This window comes from Hyla sarda, chromosome 8 (genome assembly GCF_029499605.1).
Source record: "Hyla sarda isolate aHylSar1 chromosome 8, aHylSar1.hap1, whole genome shotgun sequence".
NCBI lineage: Eukaryota > Metazoa > Chordata > Amphibia > Anura > Hylidae > Hyla > Hyla sarda.
Window position 1 is genome coordinate 192291487 of NC_079196.1, and position 19825 is coordinate 192311311.

The window sequence follows — 19825 nt, forward strand, 5'->3', positions numbered from 1 at the left end:
GGACAAAACTATTTAGATATATTTATTTATTTATATATGGGCTTGTGTATAGCTTCAAAGGAGAATTATTACTAAATCCAAAATCATAAATTTGGGTGGAATATATTTCCAGGTAAAATTGTAATGTAAACCATGCATGTCCATAGTCTACAGCTCAGTATGAAAGTCTATGAAACAAGGTGCTTTAAGGGGGTATTCTAGGCAAAAGAATCTTATCCCCTATCCAAAGGATAGGGGATAAGATGTCTGATCGCGGGGGGGCGCCCCGCTGCTGAGACCCCCTGTGATCTCTCTGCAGCTCCCGCATTCTATACGGGGACTGCATCTCCAGTTTTGAAAACCTCCTGGTTTCCGGGACTGGGGACATGACGTCACGCCACACCCCCTCCATTCATGTCTATGGGAGGGGGCGTGACTGCCGTCACGCCCCCTCCCATAGACATGAATGGAGGGGGCGTGGCGTGGCGTCACGTCCCCAGTGCCGGAAACCAGGAGGTTTTCAAAACTGGAGATTCAGCACCCGCATAGAATGAGGGTGCTGCAGGGAGATTGCGGGGGGTCTCAGCAGCGGGCCCCCCGTGATAAGACATCTTATCCCCTAGGATAGGCGATAAAATGTTTTTGGCCGGAATACCCCTTTAAACAGGCAGACATTGGGAGAGATATGTGGGAAATGTCTAGTTCTTAGTCTTAAAGGGATACACTGGTGGAAACCCTATTATTGGCACTAACTGGTACCAGAAAGTTTTTTTTATATAGAAAATTACTTATATTTACAAAAAAAAAAAAGGTAGTTGAAAACTAAATATTTTGTTCGTTTTTCAGATACTGGGCAACTTGAAGATTGAGAAAGCCAAGCACCTTTGGTAAACATACACAAGTCACCACAAAACAGAAGTCAAGGTGTGGAAATGCTCTTGGACCAGGAAACTAAAGGTTGCTTTCTGGCTTGCAGTGATCTGGCCCTTTTATTTGTGTACCGAGCTTCTAATGTGATAAAGCAAGAGGGCTCTTCACGAGAAATGATCTCCAGTAACTGATTGCGTCGAGGACGTAACCACTCAGCCGTTGATGCTGACCACAGCATGGATCTTAACCCGTCACCTTTTGCTTTATTGCACATTGTTCTTTTTAATTAAAGTCCCACAATGGATGGATATAACACAGCAAGCCCATCAATCACTTGCAACTTTTCATTACAAGAACTAAATGAATCATATTATTGCAATGAAAGCGTGACCAGCGATGGCCTTCTGGACACCAACAGGCATTATTTCATTGGGCTCCTCTTATCATGCCTCTACACAGTCCTGCTTTTCCCTATAGGATTCATCGGAAACCTCATGATTTTGGTTGTAAACATTCGGTTCAGAGAAAAAATGACCATCCCAGATTTGTACTTTATCAACTTGGCTGCTGCCGACCTCATTCTGGTGGCCGACTCATTAATTGAAGTGTTCAACCTGAACGAGAAATATTATGATATTACTATACTTTGCACCTTCATGTCACTTTTCCTTCAAATCAATATGTACAGCAGCGTATTCTTTCTCACATGGATGAGCTTTGACAGATATATTGCACTGACAAAAGTGATGAAATCAAATATATTTCGAACTAAAGAGCATGCACGGTTAAGCTGCGGGCTAATCTGGATGGCCTCCATATCGGCCACGCTGCTGCCATTCACTGCCGTCCAGGTGCAGCATACAGAGGACGGTCATTTCTGCTTTGCGGATGTCAAAGAGATCCAATGGTTGGAAATTACACTGGGGTTCATCATTCCTTTCGTGATTATTGGCCTCTGCTATTCTTTGATCATTCGGGTGTTGGTCAGGGCACACAAGCACAGAAACTTGCGACCGAGGCGGCAAAAGGCGCTGAGAATGATCGTGGTGGTGGTCTTGGTTTTTTTTATTTGTTGGCTACCGGAAAACGTATTTATTAGCATTGGACTACTGCAAAGCGGCAACGGCCAGCAAGATGAGTCTTTCAGACACAGTCACCCCCTTACGGGACACATTGTCAATCTGGCAGCTTTCTCCAATAGCTGCTTAAATCCTCTGATTTACAGTTTTCTTGGCGAAACCTTTAGGGACAAACTTCGCCTGTACATCAAGGACAAGAGGGGCATGTCTGCCTTCAATAGGTTCTGCCAAGTATCACTTAAGTCGGTCATTCCTGACAGCACAGACGGACATTCTGACATCAAATATAACAGTGGAGTGTAAATAAAGTGGATTTGTCTGTATGCTTTAAAGGGGTACTCCACTGGTCAGTGTTTCGAAGTATCTGTTTTTGCGCTGCGGGGGTCGGACACGTCTCCCTCCTGACATCACAGCCATCCCCCCTCAATGCAAGTCTATGGGAGGGGGCGTGATGTCCGTCACGCCCCCTCCCATAGACTTGCATTGAGGGGGCATGGCCGTGATGTCACAAGGGGCGTGGCCGACCCACGCAGCACAAAAACAGGGTTCGGAACATTTACTTCCAAACACTGGCCAGTGGAGTACCCCTTTAAACCCTAGATGTCAACTAGAATATAATCTTAGTAGACAATCTGCAGTTCATTCCTGGTGTAAGACATGACGTTCAGTGTTGGCTCACCCTGTAAGCTCAATACATACAAGCTGTTAGATGTTAACATAGCACGGTAATGTACATTTCTGCATTTAATGCATTACTATATAAATTCCACTGTCTGACATTTCAGTGACAAGTAAAGCAAGTTAACATGGTTTACATTCTCAGCCTGGTTGGCTTCTTTCTTATGATCCAAGGCAGCAAAACACAAAAAGACAGAAAGTGACATTCACAGTGAACACACAAGTTGTCCGTAGGTATGAGCTACAAAGAAAGGGGGTCTTATTTCAACACTGAATTGCAGACCGTGCACTAGTTGCTGTGATGCACTTCAGAAATCTGTATGCTTACACCTATAACAATCTTGTTCAGATGCACAGAACTGATTTTCAGTTGCAGAAGTCTCTACAAAATTTGTCATCTGGAAACTACCAGTTGTCCTGTTATATGCTGCCCATCGAAGTCTATGGAGAGGGGAGGGTGGAGGGACTAGAGACAGAGGCAAAGAGATGCCTGAGGAAGCAGGTAACCCTGAAACGCGTTGCATTGTGGGAATAAACCTTTTAAAGCTCTTACCTGGTCTCAGCACTCCTATCCATCCAGCCCTGTTTGGAGATTTTCTGTTTTTATCATGATTTTATTCCAGCGGGAAGAAGCTGCAGAGACCCTTTGATGATAAGCTTTGATCCATTGTTGTACTTGGTTGCAGTACAACTCCATGTGGTAAGCGCAGTTCACACTTAGCGTTACCAATTGTACCATGGTGTTACACTACGGAGCGCATCCGTTTGTGCTTTTTAGTTCAGAGGCAAAGAGAGACACTGACAATTTAAAATGTGTTAGATCTCACTCCCCTACTTGTTTCAAAGCTTACATTGCTCAGCACTGCTCTATAATGTCTTCCATGTTGCTGCTTCTAAAGTTGTGTTAATGACATGTAAGGGAACAGGATCCCCTCTTCTGTAGGTGTACAATGTACGAGAGATATCACAGTAGAAAGTCTCTACCTACTAGCTCAGGAAAAACTGAAAATTAGAGATGAATTCTGCAGAAAAGAAAACTGGTTTTCTATATAAGAGTCATATAATGGCTAGAAATAGTGCTACACCTCAGGCTCAAACACACAACGGGCCTCATTTACTAAGAGTGGAGTGTAGTTTTTTTTATGGGGTTTTTCCCGACAGGGTTTTTCTCCATGGTATTTAATCATTTGTAATTTTTTTCTGAAGTTTGGCTGTTTTTACAACTGTTCTGAGTGGTCTTGTTGTTCAGAGCTCAAATCCACCACAATTTATGTGGGAACATTAGTAAATTTGATGCCCCTTTTCTCCCTCGTACACACCCCCTTTTCTTGTTTTACATGAATGGGGGGTGTCAGGCTTTTGTGTTTTCTTGGTCCCACACTGGCACAGATAATTGGTCTTGTTCCCTACTTTGGGAACAAAAACGGAGGAAGAACAATTGGGATTACATTTGGCAATGACCCACAGTATCTAGAAAAGTTTGTTAAAAGGTGACCATTTAATGATATAAGGAGAGTGTTAATAAATTAGAACCATGGCTTCAGGAATAACTTTCTGCCATGTCTACGGAAGTTCTGCTTCTGGAAAATTAAGACAGATTCCGAAGAGTGTTCTGGAACGCAGTTACATATCATTTACTTCACACATTACATAATTGGTAAATTTCTTCCGAAACCCTAATGTCTGGGCAGGAGCCCTGTAGTGCCCACTGAAGTGTAGATATTACACATGGCCTTTTGAACCTGCTTCTCTTCACAGATAACGTCAAACTAAGACACAGATGTAATTAAAAAGTAAAAACAGGAAATAGCCTTTTACAAAAGAAGGAAAGTGATACCATTAAAGTCTAATGATCCCACAATCACTCCAAGCAGCTCTAGATGAGTATCAGGGGTAGCGTGGCCAGAAATGTTTTAACATTTCTAGATGTGTCTAACCTGCATATTAGCTATTGAACAGTGAATTATATTGCCCAATAAGTTTTCTAAACTATTCTGTAATTTCTTTATTATAAGAAGCTGTAAACTTAACGCAGAATGTAACTGTCTGAACACTCAAATCGTACCTGTTATTTCAGGTGACCTTTCTGAACAAGCTGCCCTGTGTGTGTTCATAAGGAGCTGCACTATTTCTGGCCATTACCAAAATTGTATATTGTGTTTTTCAGCAGATTTCTGCTCGGCAAGTGTTATCTCTAATTTGCAGTTCTCCTAGAGCTGGTGGGCAAAGCTCAAGCCACCCCCCTCCATAGACTTGTACTACTGATCTATGCACCATTTGTTCAAATGAAAATGCCTATTTAAATGGGCACTGTCAGAATCAAAAACATTTTATATGCTGTACATGTTGGTGAAACATTAACCTTTCTAATATACTTCATAAAAATGTTATCTACTTTGTATAGAAATCATGGCTTATGAAAAAAAAAAAAAAAAAAAGACCAATAGGGGTCACTATACCATCCAGAACGTAATCCTGTCCGTTTGCAGCATCATCTTTGTTCCAGTTAAAGCACAGGATGGGACAAAGTACAGGAAGTGAGGGCGGGACTAATACTTCTGTGCTCACTCCTGTCCTATCAGATTTCAGCATAATAACACAGAGGAGGTGATTACAGAGCAGCCTGCAGTGATTGCATGAAGAGACCTAGCACAGCAAACTAGGGGATGGAGGGAATGCATGGTGAGTAAGGGCGGGCTCAGTGCTTGCCTCAGACACGCCCCTTCCTGAGCAGTGGATGTCAGAATGAGTGAACAGTAGAACGGAGGGATTTGTGAGCCATATACAGAAACTAAATACATAAAAAATACGCATGGCCTAGAGCAGGCATAGGCAACCTTCGGCACTGAAGAGGTTTTGGACTACATCTCCCATGATGCTCTTACAGCCAAAATACTTCCAAAGCATCATGGGGGATGAAAATACTTCCAAAACATCTGCAGTGTCAAAGGTTGCTCATTTCTGGCCTAGTGAGTAAGATATATAAGAAATATTTTTTTTCTGTGATATGACCAATCGGCTTTAAAGACTGAAATCCCCACTGGTAGTTGCCATCCTTGGGTTAGCTAGACATATTGGGGGAGATTTATCAAAACCTGTCCAGAGGAAAAGTTGATGAGTTGCCCATATTAACCAATCAGATCGCTTCTTTCATTTTTCACTGGTCCTTTTCAAAAATGAAAGAAGCGATCTGATTGGTTGCTATGGGCAAATCAGCATCTTTTCCTCTGGACAGGTTTTGATAAATCTCCCCCCATAAACTCCACTAGTGGTGGCGAATCTCCCAGAGAACAAAAAGGCCTTCAGCTGGCCGTACACATTGGATAAATGTTACCCGATTTAGCAGGAAGCGCCCAACCACCTATTGTATCTATATACAAACTCCTAACATCAACCATTGAGTTAAAATAAAATTAAGCATTTAGTATTAGGGTGCGTTCCCACACGGCGCATGCGCAGCGCATTTCACGCTGGGCAAAATTTACGGCAGCAGCGGGAAATACGCTGTGTATTCCTTGCTCACTATACACACAGGGCTTTCCAGCGGCAGCCCTGTGTGTGCAGTGAGTTTTGGAGGCGGAGCCGAGCGTCATTGTCACGCCATCACACGGCTCCGCCTCCGAAACTCACATCACGCATAGGGCTGCCGCCGGAAAGCCCTGTGTGTATAGTAAGCAAGGAATACGCAGCGTATTTCCCGCTGCTGCCGTAAATTTTGCGCAGCGTGAAATAAGCTGCGTATACGACGCTTAAAGTGTTTGTTCCTGATATACGCAGGTGACAGAGGTGCCGGACTGTGGCTAACCACATCTCTCCACTAAAAACAAAGGCACACTTGATCAAGAATAACTGTGTACAGTGGAGGGGGGACTGAGGGGAGACTGCCATATGTACTAGACCAGTGTTTCCCAAGCAGGGTGCCTCCAGATGTTGCAAAACTACAACTCCCAGCATGCCCGGACAGCCGTTGGCTGTCCGGGCATGCTGGGAGTTGTAGTTTTGCAACACCTGGAGGCACCCTGGTTGGGAAACACTGGTCTAGTACATATAGCACAGTATAGGTAAATGGAGCAAACAGGCACAGTTAAAGGGGTACTCCACTGAAAAAAAAATTCTAAATCAACTGTTGCCAGAAAGTTAAACAGATTTGTAAATTACTTCTATTAAAAAAAAATCTTAATCCTTCCAGTACTTAGCTGCTGTTATGATCCATAGAAAGTTATTTTCTTTTTGAATTTCATTTCTGTCTGACCACAGTGCTCTCTGCTGACACCTCTGTCAATGTCAGGAACTGTCCAGAGAAGGAGAGGTTTTCTATGTGGATTTGCTCCTGCTCAGGACAGTTCCGAAAATGGACAGAGGTTTCAGCAGAGAGCACTGTGGTCAGACAGAAAGGAAATTCTAAAAGAAAAAGAACTTTCTCTGTAGTACACAGCAGCTGTTAAGTATAGGAAGGATTAAGGTTTTTTTTTTTGTTTGTTTGTTTGTTTTAAAATACAAGTAATTTACAAATCTGTTTAACTTTCTGACATCAGTTGATTAAAAAAAAATTCTCCAACTCAACTCCAATTTGAAGCAGCAGAATGGAAGAAGTGTCAGCATTATGAAACCCTAACTGTGGGGTTCACCATGGTTGTTCAGTATAGGGGGAATAAATTGACTAAACGCCAGCATATTTGTATAGTGCCAGGAAAGAGCAGGATGCAGTGACATACGATTTATAAAAATGAAAAAAAAAAAAAAAACACTAACGTACAAAACCAATGTGCAGACAAAGTCAAAAAAGATTATGCAAGAGTGTGTCCTGTAGACTGCAAGGGAGTGTCCCAGATTTATCCAACTCTTTCCTGTCTGGCAATGGTACAACACTCACAGTGCCAGAATGGGGGGTCCGGGTGTGGGGCACTCTGTCGCTGGAAGATTAAAGAGCACATGTATGAATTCCTGTGACATCATATGGCATTCCGAAAACATCCTACCCAGACCACTCCAATATCCGGAGAATGCCACAAGTAAATAAGATGGTATCAGCCTCTGGGAGAAAATTAACAGAGAAAGGAAGAGCACTTTCCAACCACAGCAGAATCCTGACCGGGAAAATAACATTCTAGTACATAGTTTGGAGGCCAATGGTCTGGACCAGTGGTCTCCAAACTACGCACCTCCAGCTGTTGCAGAACTACAACTCCCAGCATGCCAGGACAGCCTCAGTGGATTGCAATTCCCCAGCTAGCTTCCAGTATCACAGTCATACGATCAAGGTCCTGCACCCAAGCTCAACAGGAGTAAAATGTAATTCTTAAATGGGTACTCCGGCCCTAATACATCTTATCCCCTATCCAAAGCATAGGGGACAAGATGTCTGATCGCGGGGGGCCGCTGGGAACCCCCGCAATCTGTCATTCAGCACCCACCATTGCAAGCTCTCCGCAGTGTTAAACGTGAGGACCAGCTTACAAAAGTGGGTGGTGAACGACAGATTGCAGGGGTCCCCAGCGGTGGGACCCCCGCGATCAGGCATCTTATCCCCTATCCAAAGATGTATTAGGGCCGGAGTACACCTTTAAGTGTGGTGGTATATGCTGTTTGTGTACTGTGTATGTATTGTATATGCCTATCAGTGTGTGTGTGTGTGTGTGTGTGTGTGTGTGTGTGTGTGTGTGTGTAGTGTATGCTGTGCACTGTATGTATAGTCCATGTTGTATGTATGTAGTGTATATGCTGTGTATGTAGAGCATTAAATGTGCATATTGTGTATACAGTATATAACGTGTGCATGTATTGTTTATTATGTATGCATAATGCGAGTTGAGTGTGTGTAGTGTGTGTCATATGTTTTAAGAGTACCTGTCACCAAACTAAACTTCCCTATGTTATTATAAGACACTTTGCTATTTACTTGCTGTTAAAAATCTCAACCTTTATGTGTTTTAAATGTGATTGAAAAAAATGGCCACTAGGTGGCTCTGTTCTGTACCCTGCACAAGTCAAACAGTTAGTTTGGTCTCCTCCTGGCCTGGCAGGAGACCAAACTCAGGAAGTGCGTGTGGGGCATGGCTAGGCACAGCTCTCGCAGGCTTTAGTGATGTTGCGCCTGCTGGGGAACGCCCACTTTCTCCTGCCGGGAGCTCACACAATGTGAGCAAGGGGAAAGGTATAATATACAGCTTTTTAAAGCTAGGGAAAAATGTTTCATGGGCAGGATGGGTGTTAGGAGTAGTTAGGGAATATAATCTGAGTGAGTTTAGAAAATATGGTTTGATGACAGGTTCTCTAAAGTGAATCTGGCACTGGCCTTATTTATTGGATTTCCAAGCATATCAAATCTGGAACAACAAAAACAAAAAGGGGCGCTACCTGGTGCAATATTGTGGGGTTTACACTGTTCAATAAAGAAAAATGCTAGGAGCTTACTAAACTCCTAGAGTTGCCCATGTGGATCAGCGCAACTCTATTGTAGGCATGGATAAAGGAACCACATTTGCACCTCCAAGTGGTATCTGTAGGGGGGACAGGAAAACAGAAGAAGAATGCAGCAGAAAAGCAGTCAGGACCGAATTTCAGGGCACGAGGAGCTCATGACGTTACAGCCCTGCCCCCTCATGACGTCACGCCCCCCCCCCCCCCCCCCCTCAATGCAAGTCTATGAGAGGGGGCTTGACAACCGTCACGCCCCCTCCCATAGACTGGCATTGATGGGGCGGGGCATGATGCCATGAGGGGGCGGGGCTATAATGTCACAAGCTCCCGACACCTGCTCCAGCGTTCGGAACAGTTTGTTCCAAATGCTGAGCAGCGGAGTACCCCTTTAATTTCTATTGGGGTCTGGGATTAGGGCAGGGGTGTGGAAATTAAAAAAAAAAACTACTTGTCCAAGGGACTAAAGCGGAACACAATCTACTTGTCCCTCAAGAAAATCCACTTGTCCTGGTAGATAAAATAATTTCAACCAAAATAGTACGATTCCCCCCACTAGACCACCAGGGATGGATATAAGATCCCTTTAGACACTGATGTCAACTTTGCCAGCGCTGATCTAATGGTTTAATAGCGGTCACAGCGATCGCAGCATGTCAGGCTATTAGCGGAGGGAGAGCTGTAGCTCCTTATATGCCCGAGGCAACCACAGAAAAGTCTAGATGTAACTTTTTGATCACCATATAAAAAATTTCTCATATGAAGTGACCAAAAATGAGCAATTCTGGACTATTATTTACATTTACACCATTCACCGTACGGTTTAGTTAACATTTTATTTTAATAGCCTGGACATTTCCACATGCAATGATACTACTTATGATTATTTTTGTATATTGTTTTTATTTAAAGAAAATTGGAAACTTTTATTAGGAAAGGGGCTTATTCACATGCATACGCACTTTTTAAAATATTTTAATCACTATTTTTCAGTCTTCATAAGGACTTCTATATGGAGTCTTCTGCTTGGAAACCACTGAACAGCGCTGTGTTACTGGGGGGGGTGTTCTGCTTCTCCAGTTTAAGTGGTGCATTTTATTTATTTACTCTAATTTATGGGTCAGAAAATGCTGGAAGTTGCATTTAGTTAGTAGATAACTACAACACCCAGCATGCCCCGATACAGCCTATGGTTGTGTGGGTGTGGCAGCATGTTGCACTGTATAGTAGTACAGTTAAAGTTATTGTGTAACATGCTGGGAGTTGTAGTTTTGGTTTGTGTCAGCTGCAGAGCCATAGTCTGTATCAAGGAATACTGGGAATTGCAGTTAGTAACTACAACACCCAGCATGCCCTGATGCAGCCTATGGCTCTGCAGCTGACCCGAACCAAAACTACAACTCCCAGCATATTAAACTTTATAGTTCTACAGTTCAGGTTATGGTGCAACATGCTGGAAGTTGTAGTTTTGGTTCAGGCGTGTTTGCGTGCATCTGTGGGGCTCTTGGTCGGCGGGTGAGTATGAAGGGGCAGGATTCTGGGGGTGCAATTTAGTGCGTGTGGCCAGAAACCACTAAAAATAAAGACACGGGCCCTTGGGCACTGCCCTAATGCTCGACGTGTCAGTCCTCCCCTGTACAAAACATTCATGCATACACATATCATACATACACCGGCCACTGCCCCCTATATAATACACACACACACCCCAGCCAATGCCCCCCACATCATACATTACATACACACATCACACATACACTCACACCATACATACACCCGCCACTGCCCCCCCACATCATACATTACATACATACATCACACATACAGACACAGACATCATACACATATATCATACACATATATCATACACATATATCATACACATATATCATACACATATATCATACACAAATAAATCATACACAAATCATACACAAATCATACACAAATCATACACACATAAATCATACACACATAAATCATACACACATAAATCATACACACATAAATCATACACACATAAATCATACACACATAAATCATACACACATAAATCATACACACATAAATCATACACACATAAATCATACACACATAAATCATACACACATAAATCATACACACATCCACTCACACCTTACATATACAACCACCCTTCCTGTCGCCGCCTGCATTCTCAGCCTCCTCACCTGAGCCGTTGGCTGTCCGGGCATGCTGGGAGTTGTAGTTTTGCAACAGCTGGAGGCAACCCTGGTTGGGAAACACTGACCTATACTATATACTACTATATAGTCCAACATGCTGGGAGTTGTAGTTTTCGTTTGGGGCAGCTGCTACGCCATAGGCTGTATCAGGACATGCTTGGAGTTGTACTTACTAACCAACTGCAACTCCCAAAATTTAGAAAAAAAATAAGCTACAGATCGGGGTGCAAAAAATGAGCCTCATATAGGCCCGTATAAGGAGAAATAAAAAAAAGTTATAGGGGTCAGAATAGGACAAAATTTCCCCTGCATATGTGTATCTTGTGTCACACATATATATTAATTACGCAAATTAGCATGACCAGTATTTTTTGGGCAAGAAAGGTGGCAACCCTATCTGCGGGCGATATACACAGGCCTGTCAAGGGAGTCTTGTGAGTCAATCCACAGGAAGAGTAGGTGAGATGTCAGGAAAAAGAGGCATTTTTTATTTTTTTGCGAGGAATGGGTCCTGAACAAGTCGGAGCACAACTGACACCACTGGTCCCGACGGATCCCATTGACTTAAATGGAGTTTGTCAAGGATCCAGTATTTTACAGGAGTTAAGCGGAGAACAGAATAGTATAAGCAGTCATTTTTATCTTCGCTAAACTCCAATGGTACCTTTACCGGAGACACGTGAACGAACCTTTAGGCCTGGTTCACATCACAATTTTACCATCCGATTAACAGACAGTAAAATCGGACAAAATTGGATTACCCGAAATCGTGTACATAGTATTTAAAAAAAAACAGTTTGGTATCCCATTTAAAATCGTATAAAAAAAATCGTACAACTGAAAATTTCATCCTGTTTGGAAAATTATATGTAGGTCAAGGGCAATAAAGTTTATTTAAAGGGGTACTCCGGTGGAAAACTTTTTTTATTTTATTATTTTTTTAATGAAATGGTGCGAGAAAGTTTAACAGATTTGTAAATTACTCCTATTAAAAAATCTTAATCCTTCTAGTACTTATTAGCTGGTGAATACTACAGAGGGAATTATTTTCTTTTTGGAACACAGAGCTCTCTGCTGACATCACAAGCACAGTGCTCTCTGCTGACATCTCTGTCCATTTTAGGAACTGTCCAGAGCAGCATATGTTTGCTATGGGGATTTTCTCCTACTCTGGACAGTTCTTAAAATGGACAGAGATGTCAGCAGAGAGCACTGTGTTCCAAAAAGAAAAGTATTTCCTCTGTAGTATTCAGAAGCTAATAAGTACTCGAAGGATTAAGATTTTTTTAATAGAAGTAATTTACAAATCTGTTTAACTTTCTGGCACCAGTTGATTTAAAAAGAAAAAAAAAAAAGAAAAAAAAAAGTTTTCCACCGGAGTACCCCTTTAAAGACGCTACTGCGCATGTGTAAAAAGAAATTGTGTGCGATAAATCTCACAGTCACATGATTCAATACGACTGACATAGGCCATAATGATAAAAAATAAAAATACAAATCGGAATCGATACAATTTTTAATCTGGGCGAAAACTCGTGGACAGCCACGATCTAAAATCGTGCAAATTCGGATATAGAGCAAAACTGATGCATGTGTTGGATATGATTACTGAATGGAAGTCAATGGATACAACCTGTCATGCAGATATGTAGGATTTGAAGGTAAAAAATCGTAATAAAAAGAAGGATGGTAAAATCGTGATGTGAATGCACCCTTACAAATCATACGGCTCCGCAAGCCTTCCTATATGGCAGGTCCATATCAGCGGACTTCTAAACACTTTGGCTCTTCAGCTGGGGCAAGACTACTACTCCCAGTATGCCCTGACCGCTGCAGGCTGGAAGCTTTCACTTTCGTTTCACAGCGTAGATTGAAGAGCACTAGTCAGTATACAACTACAAGCTGAGCAATCCTAAAAGGGCGGAAATGTCTCAATTTCTGATCATTTGTCCTTGTAAAACTACTGTTAGGCTGCATTCACATCACGTTTTTGCAATACAGTTCCCGTATCAGGTTTTTGATGAAAAACAGATTCCTCAAAACCGGACTAAACTGTATCAAAACGTGTGTACAAATTTCAACCCGTATACGGTTAAAAACCGTATGCGGTTTGAAAAATGATGTTCGATTGCATCTGTTTTTTAAGAAAAAAAAAAGTATACGTTTTTAACTTTTCACTCCATTTTGAATTGAAATTGCAAGAAAAACAACTGTGCAAAGTGAAAAAGCATATGGTAAAATCTGGATGGAACTGTACGCACATACGGTTCCCATTGACTCCCATGTTTAAAAAAAAAAAACGTATACAGTTTAATACAGTTTTTCACCCGGACCAAAAAACATGGTAGTCTACGGTTTTGGGTACAGGTAACAAAAACTGACAAAACCGTATAAAATGCAAAACGGACTAAACCGGATGATGTGTTTGCCATACGATTTACAATGTAAAGTCAATGCATACGGTTTGCTATACGGTTCCATACGGTTTTTAACTTGAAACCGTATACGGGGACTGTATTATAAAAACGTGGTGTGCATGCAGCCTTATTATTCTTCACGGGAATCCTGATGTAATGCTGCGTGTGGCGCTACCACAGGGAGTCCGTTTCCATTCACTGTGCATTGTTCAGTGCTATATCTATGTTTAAGAGTGTGCACTCTGCCTAGAACAGTGTTTCCCAAACAGGGTGCCTCCAGCTGTTGCAAAACTACAGCTCCCAGCATGCCCAGACAGCCTTTGGCTGTCTGGGCATGCTGAGAGTTGTAGTTTTGCAACAGCTGGAGGCACCCTGTTTGGGAAACAATGGCCTAGAAGCTTATGCTATTGATTACTCAAAGATTAAGCTGCGTTCACACGGCCGTCTAGACCCGTCCCATTTTTCTCCCATCAAAAATAAAACGGACAATAACCGATGCAAACAGATGTTATTAGTTTGTATCCGTTTGCATCCGTTATTGTTCAGTTAATAAACCCAAAAACATTTTTTTTATGTTCTGAGCATGCTCAGAAGTAAAAAAAAACAGATAAAAAAAAACGGATTGACAAAACGGATGCAAACTGACATTAAAGACTCATCCGTAGACTTCAATGTTAAATTTAGTGTATCCATTTTTTCTTTGTTTTTTGTTTTTTTTGACGGAAGTAAAAATACTGCATGTGCCGTTTTTTCTGCCATCAAAAAAAACTAAAATGAGTGCAGACGGGTACAAACGGATTGTGAAAAAATCCCATTGACATGAATAGGATTTTTTTAGAAACAGTTTTTAATCACTTTTCAGCCTGCAAGAACGGAACCGAAACGGGAATAAAAAAATAAAACGATGACAGACGGCCGTGTGAACGCACCCTTACATGGGATTATTCGGTCTATTCCATAAAGGAGTCATGCCGTGCACTGGTAGATATATATCCTAGACTAGTATTAAAAATGCATGATAAAGTAGAGCGTAAAGTTTAAAATACTAAAATGCTGAAACATAAAAAATACATCCAACAATGAAGATGAAAATAACCTTGAAGAGGAGGTGACTGGTGAAGCAATGGAAGGCCCAGCATTGACCACATACAACCTTCTATAATGCAGATTAATGTTTCCCAACCAGGGTGGCTCCAGCTGTTGCAAAACTACAACTTCCAGCATGCCTAGGGCTGTTCGGGCATGCTGGGAGTTGTAGTTTTGCAACAGCTGGAGGCACCCTGGTTGGGAGACACTGCTGTTGATCATTCTACTGAAGCAAACCGCTCTGAAAAGAACAAATGGTCTTCTATGTCAGTAAGCATAATAAATCAAAAAGGATAACGCACAGCGTATATGCTGCAATTTTATGGAACTTTTATGGCACTTTTTGATTTGCTTTGATTGCATACACTGATCATTATAATGCTATTGCATACCAATGAACAGTGAGATCTGCGCTCCACTTGTACAGCCTACTCTTACAGACTTTACAAGAAGATCTTGCTGCAGCCGGAATTAAGGTATTCAGGAGGCCTCCATCTTCCATAGCAACCGAACGCAACTTCTGGTGTCGGCAGTTTAACCCTTAAGATGCCATGATCAATAGCAATAATGGCATCTAGAGGGTGACTTGAAAGGTCCTGCACCTGTCAAGTCTTTGATCGGCAGCCCCGCAACGCAATTGCGGAGATCAAAAACTTGATGAGTTTATGATGCGGATCTGAATTTGGATAGAAATATTGGCGAGTCAATCCTTGAGGCAGCATCAGGAAATAAAATTCCATGGGAGTTAGGCTACTTTCACACTATAGAAAGCTCCCGCTATTGCCCATCATTAGCGGATCCATTGAAAGATCTAGCGGGAGAAAAAAAAATTGTGCTGAGGGAGGACATCATCTTCTCCCGTTATCTCCGGCAGAATAACGGACACAAATAAAGGACGCTAGAGAACCCCACTCAAGTGAATGGGATCCTCTGTGCCCTTTATGCCTCCAGTTAGGCTCCGTTACAGTAACTGACGTTAATGGTCGAAGAAAAAACTAAACTAAAAAGGAGAGCCTTAACGTCCGTTTGTAACGGAGCTTTATAGTGTGAAAGTAGCCTTAATGTGACGTACCCCTATGGGGGGTATTACCATCTTGGAGATATATATATCTCTATCTAACATGTCCTCAGAAGCAGGACCTGCATTTATTAGACATTTATAGCATATCCTGTGGATATTCTATACATGCTTGGATGGGAATACCCCTTTAAATGGGCACTGTCATTAAACATGGTTTTTAATATTTGATTCCTTATGCCAAATAAATAACTTTTGTAATTGGCTTCCATTAAACAAACAAAAACGGTTTGTTAGCTTTTCTGTTTTCTGGCCAGAACACATTCAGTCTGGTTAAAATCTCAGATTTTGGTCTCCTGCTTTTAATGGCAGGAGACCAAACTCAGGAAATGTTTCTCTGAACGAAGCTTGATTGACAGCTGCAAGGAGCCTCACTGAAAGCAGCTGCACAGACTCAACTGCAAAGAACCTCACTGAAAGAAGCACAGACTGAAAGCTGCTGCACAGAGCTTGAGGTCTTCCATTCATTACACCTCTGCAACCATGTGAGGGCAGAAGTGGTCCCCCAGCAGGCTTCCACTTTCTTCTGCTAGAAGATTTCACTATGTTAGCAAGAAGAAAGGTATGATACACAGCTTTTTAAAGCTCTGAATTTTTTTTCTAAAAGGTGGGAGGAGTGTTTGGAGTAGTTAGGGAACATAGCCTGAGGTAGTTTAGAAAAGATTATTTAGTGACAGGTTCTCTTTAAGAAGGTTATCCTCTTTACCTAGTCAATATTCACATTGGGACTCCCTATATTGCCTCAGATTTTACTGAGTATTTGAAAATGGGCTTTCTACATCATAATACCCCTTACAGGACTGACACTATAATGATAACTATCTCATTGTCATTGCGGTCTGTTTTACCAGATTTGTTTTCTATGTAGGACGAATCCATGACTCCTATAGCTGCAGAACTGCAGCTTTATATCTGAAGCGAGAGAAATGCTGATAGATCTTAAGTGCTAAGGTTAACTTGTGGTTAATTGAGTTGTCTTGGAAGGACACAGCCCCAAAGGTATTCAACACGGTCATTCGGTGCAGAAGATGCTGATCTACTATGACTGATATTCCAGCGCTAAAAGCAGAACACATTCAGGGTGAACTCTGCAACCTCTCATTTTCTCAGGTTATTCCTTTCCAATTATAACAAACATGAATTAAGCAAAACTCCGTATCTCAGAGCTCGTAATTGGTTCCAGAGACCAGGACTTAAAATAGCGATCTGGATGTCCATGGCAACTAAAATTTCTCATGTAAAGATCTGAAGATCGGACAAAAAAGTCCCCGGTAACCAAATACAAAATGTTCTCTGCCAAAAGGGAGTAAGCACTGCACCAACATTGTGATGCAAATTATACACTGCTCAAAAAAATAAAGGGAACACTTAAACAACACAATGTAACTCCAAGTCAATGACACTTCTGTGAAATCACACTGTGCACTCAGGAAGAACACTGATTGACAATCAATTTCACATGCTGTTGTGCGAATGGAACTGATAGGCAATTAGCAAGACACTCGCAATAAGGAGTGGTTCTGCAGGTGGTGACCACAGACCACTTCTCAGTTCCTATGCTTCCTGGCTGATGTTTTGGTCACTTTTGGAAGCTGGCGGTGCTTTCACTCTAGTGGTAGCATGAGATGGAGTCTACAACCCACACAAGTGGCTCAGGTAGTGCAGCTCATCCAGGATGGCACATCAATGGGAGCTGTGGCAAGGTGGTTTGCGGTGTCTGTCAGCGCAGTGTGCAGAGCATGGAGGCGCTACCAGGAGACAGGCCAGAACATCAGGAGACGTGGAGGAGGCCGTAGGAGGGCAACAACCCAGCAGCAGGACCGCTACCTCCGCCTTTGTGCAAGGAGGAGCAGGAGCAGCACTGCCAGAGCCCTGCAAAATGACCTCCAGCAGGCCACAAATGTGCATGTGTCCACACAAACGTCCACAGGTGGGGGTTGTGTTTACAGCCCAACACCGTGCAGGACATTTGCCATTTGCCAGTGAACACCAAGATTAGCAAATTCACCAATGGTGCCCTGTGCTCTTCACAGATGAAAGCAGGTTCACACTGACAGACGTGACAGAGTGTGGAGACGCCGTGGAGAATGTTCTGCTGCCTCCTACATCCTCCAGCATGACCAGTTTGGCGATGGGTCAGTAATGGTGTGGGGTGGCATTTCTTTGGGGGGCCGCACAGCCTTCCATGTTCTTGCCAGAGGTAGCCTGACTACCATTAGGTACCGAGATGAGATCCTCAGACCCTTTGTGAGACCATATGCTGGTGCTGTTGTCCCTGGGTTCCTCCTATTGCAAGACAATGCTAGACCTCATGTGGCTGGAGTGTGTCAGCAGTTCCTGCAAGAGGAAGGCATTGATGCTATGGACTGGGTCCCCAAACCTGAATCTGATTGAGCACATCTGGGACATTATGTCTCGCTCCTTCCCACAACGCCATGTTGCACAACAGACTGTCCAGGAGTTGGCGGATTCTTTAGTCCAGGTCTGGCAGGACATCCCTCAGGAGACCAGCCGCCACCCCATTGGGAGCATGCCCAGACGTTGTAGGGAGGTCATATGGGCACGTGTGACTTTTTTGTCCACGCCCCCTTAATGCAAATCTATGGGAGGGGGCGTGACAGCAATTACACACCCTCCCATATACTTGCATTCGGGGGGCGTGGTCTTGACATCACAAGGGGGCATGGTCGAACCCTGAGGTGCGAAAAACCGTGTTCAGAACATTTACTTCCACGCTGGCCAGTGGAGTACCCCTTTAAGTGTATGGCTTATTCTGTATGTTAATATGTACATTAACATATACATTTCTTTATGTAAAATAAAATAATTCCATTAAGGAAAATTGTGGAATGCAATTCAAATCCTTTTTCTTCACCCATAAGAGAGGGATACATTAACCTCTCCAAACCTTTTATCAGTGACTCTAGGGAATCTGTCATCAGTGTCACCCGCACCGACCTATTGTACAGGCGAGTAGTGCGAGTGACATTACTACTCGAGAGGGTCCATCGCTCTGTTGTAACATTATTTTTATTTTCTGTTTATGTAAATTAGCAGCTTGGTGCCCGACGGTGTCACCCGCACTACAAGCCTGTACAACAGGTTAGTACGGGTGACACTGATGACAGGCATATACATTTTCAAGGACAGAAAAGCATGTTATGGCACACTGGGAAACAAAGAAGGCAGAATGTAGTCACAAGTATGCTGTATTCTACAGGGGTGTGGAAATTTGAAAAAAAAACTACTTGTCCAAAGAACTAAAGCGGAACACAATCTACTTGTCCCAAAAGAAAATCCACTTGTCCTGGTAGATAAAATAATTTCAACCAAAATAGTACGATTCCCCCCACTAGACCACCAGGGATGGATATAAGATCCCTTTAGACACTGCTGTCAACTTAGACAGCGCTGATCTAATGGTTTAATAGCGGTCACAGAGATCGCAGCATGCCAGGCTATTAGCGGCTGGAGAGCTGTGGCTAGCTCCTTTTACACCCGAGGCAAACACCCTCATCTGACCCCTATAACTAAAATTTTTCCATATACAGGGAAGTATGAGGGCAATCTTATGTGCCGTGATCTTTAGTTTTTATCGGAACCATTTATGTAACTTTTTGATCACCTTATAAAAAAAAATTCTCATATGAAGTGACCAAAAAATGAGCAATCCTGGACTATTTTTTACATTTACACCGTTCACCGTACGGTTTAATTATCATATTTTAATAGTCTGGACATTTCCACATGCAGCGATACCACTTACGTTTATTTTTGTACATTATTTTTATTTAAAGAAAATTGGAAACTTATTAGGAAAGGGGTTTATTCACATATATATATACGCACTTTTACAAATATTTTAATCACAATTTTGTAGTCTTTGTAGGGACTTCATAGGAGTCTTTTGATTGGAAAACACTGAACAACGCTGTGTTACTGAGGGGGTGTTCTGCTTCTCCAGTTTATGTGGTGCATTTTACTCTAATTTAGGTGCCAGAAAATGATGGAAGTTGC

The 19825-nt window shown here is 42.4% G+C and overlaps 2 protein-coding genes across 2 annotated transcripts in view; one reads left to right on the plus strand and one right to left on the minus strand.

Annotated features, from left to right (window-relative positions):
* C8H7orf50 (chromosome 8 C7orf50 homolog) overlaps nt 1-19825 on the minus strand; it is a 273243-nt gene that overhangs the window by 213232 nt on the left and 40186 nt on the right. The window lies entirely within an intron of this gene.
* On the plus strand, nt 808-2337 carry GPER1 (G protein-coupled estrogen receptor 1). Its single transcript, XM_056536528.1, has one exon. It carries the CDS (start codon nt 1149-1151, stop codon nt 2229-2231), a length of 1083 nt encoding a protein of 360 aa, XP_056392503.1. The 5' UTR covers nt 808-1148; the 3' UTR covers nt 2232-2337.

Coding starts and splice junctions, on each gene's coding strand:
- GPER1 (XM_056536528.1), top strand. CDS start 1,149: ATGGATGGATATAACACAGCAAGCCCATCAATCACTTGCAACTTTTCA.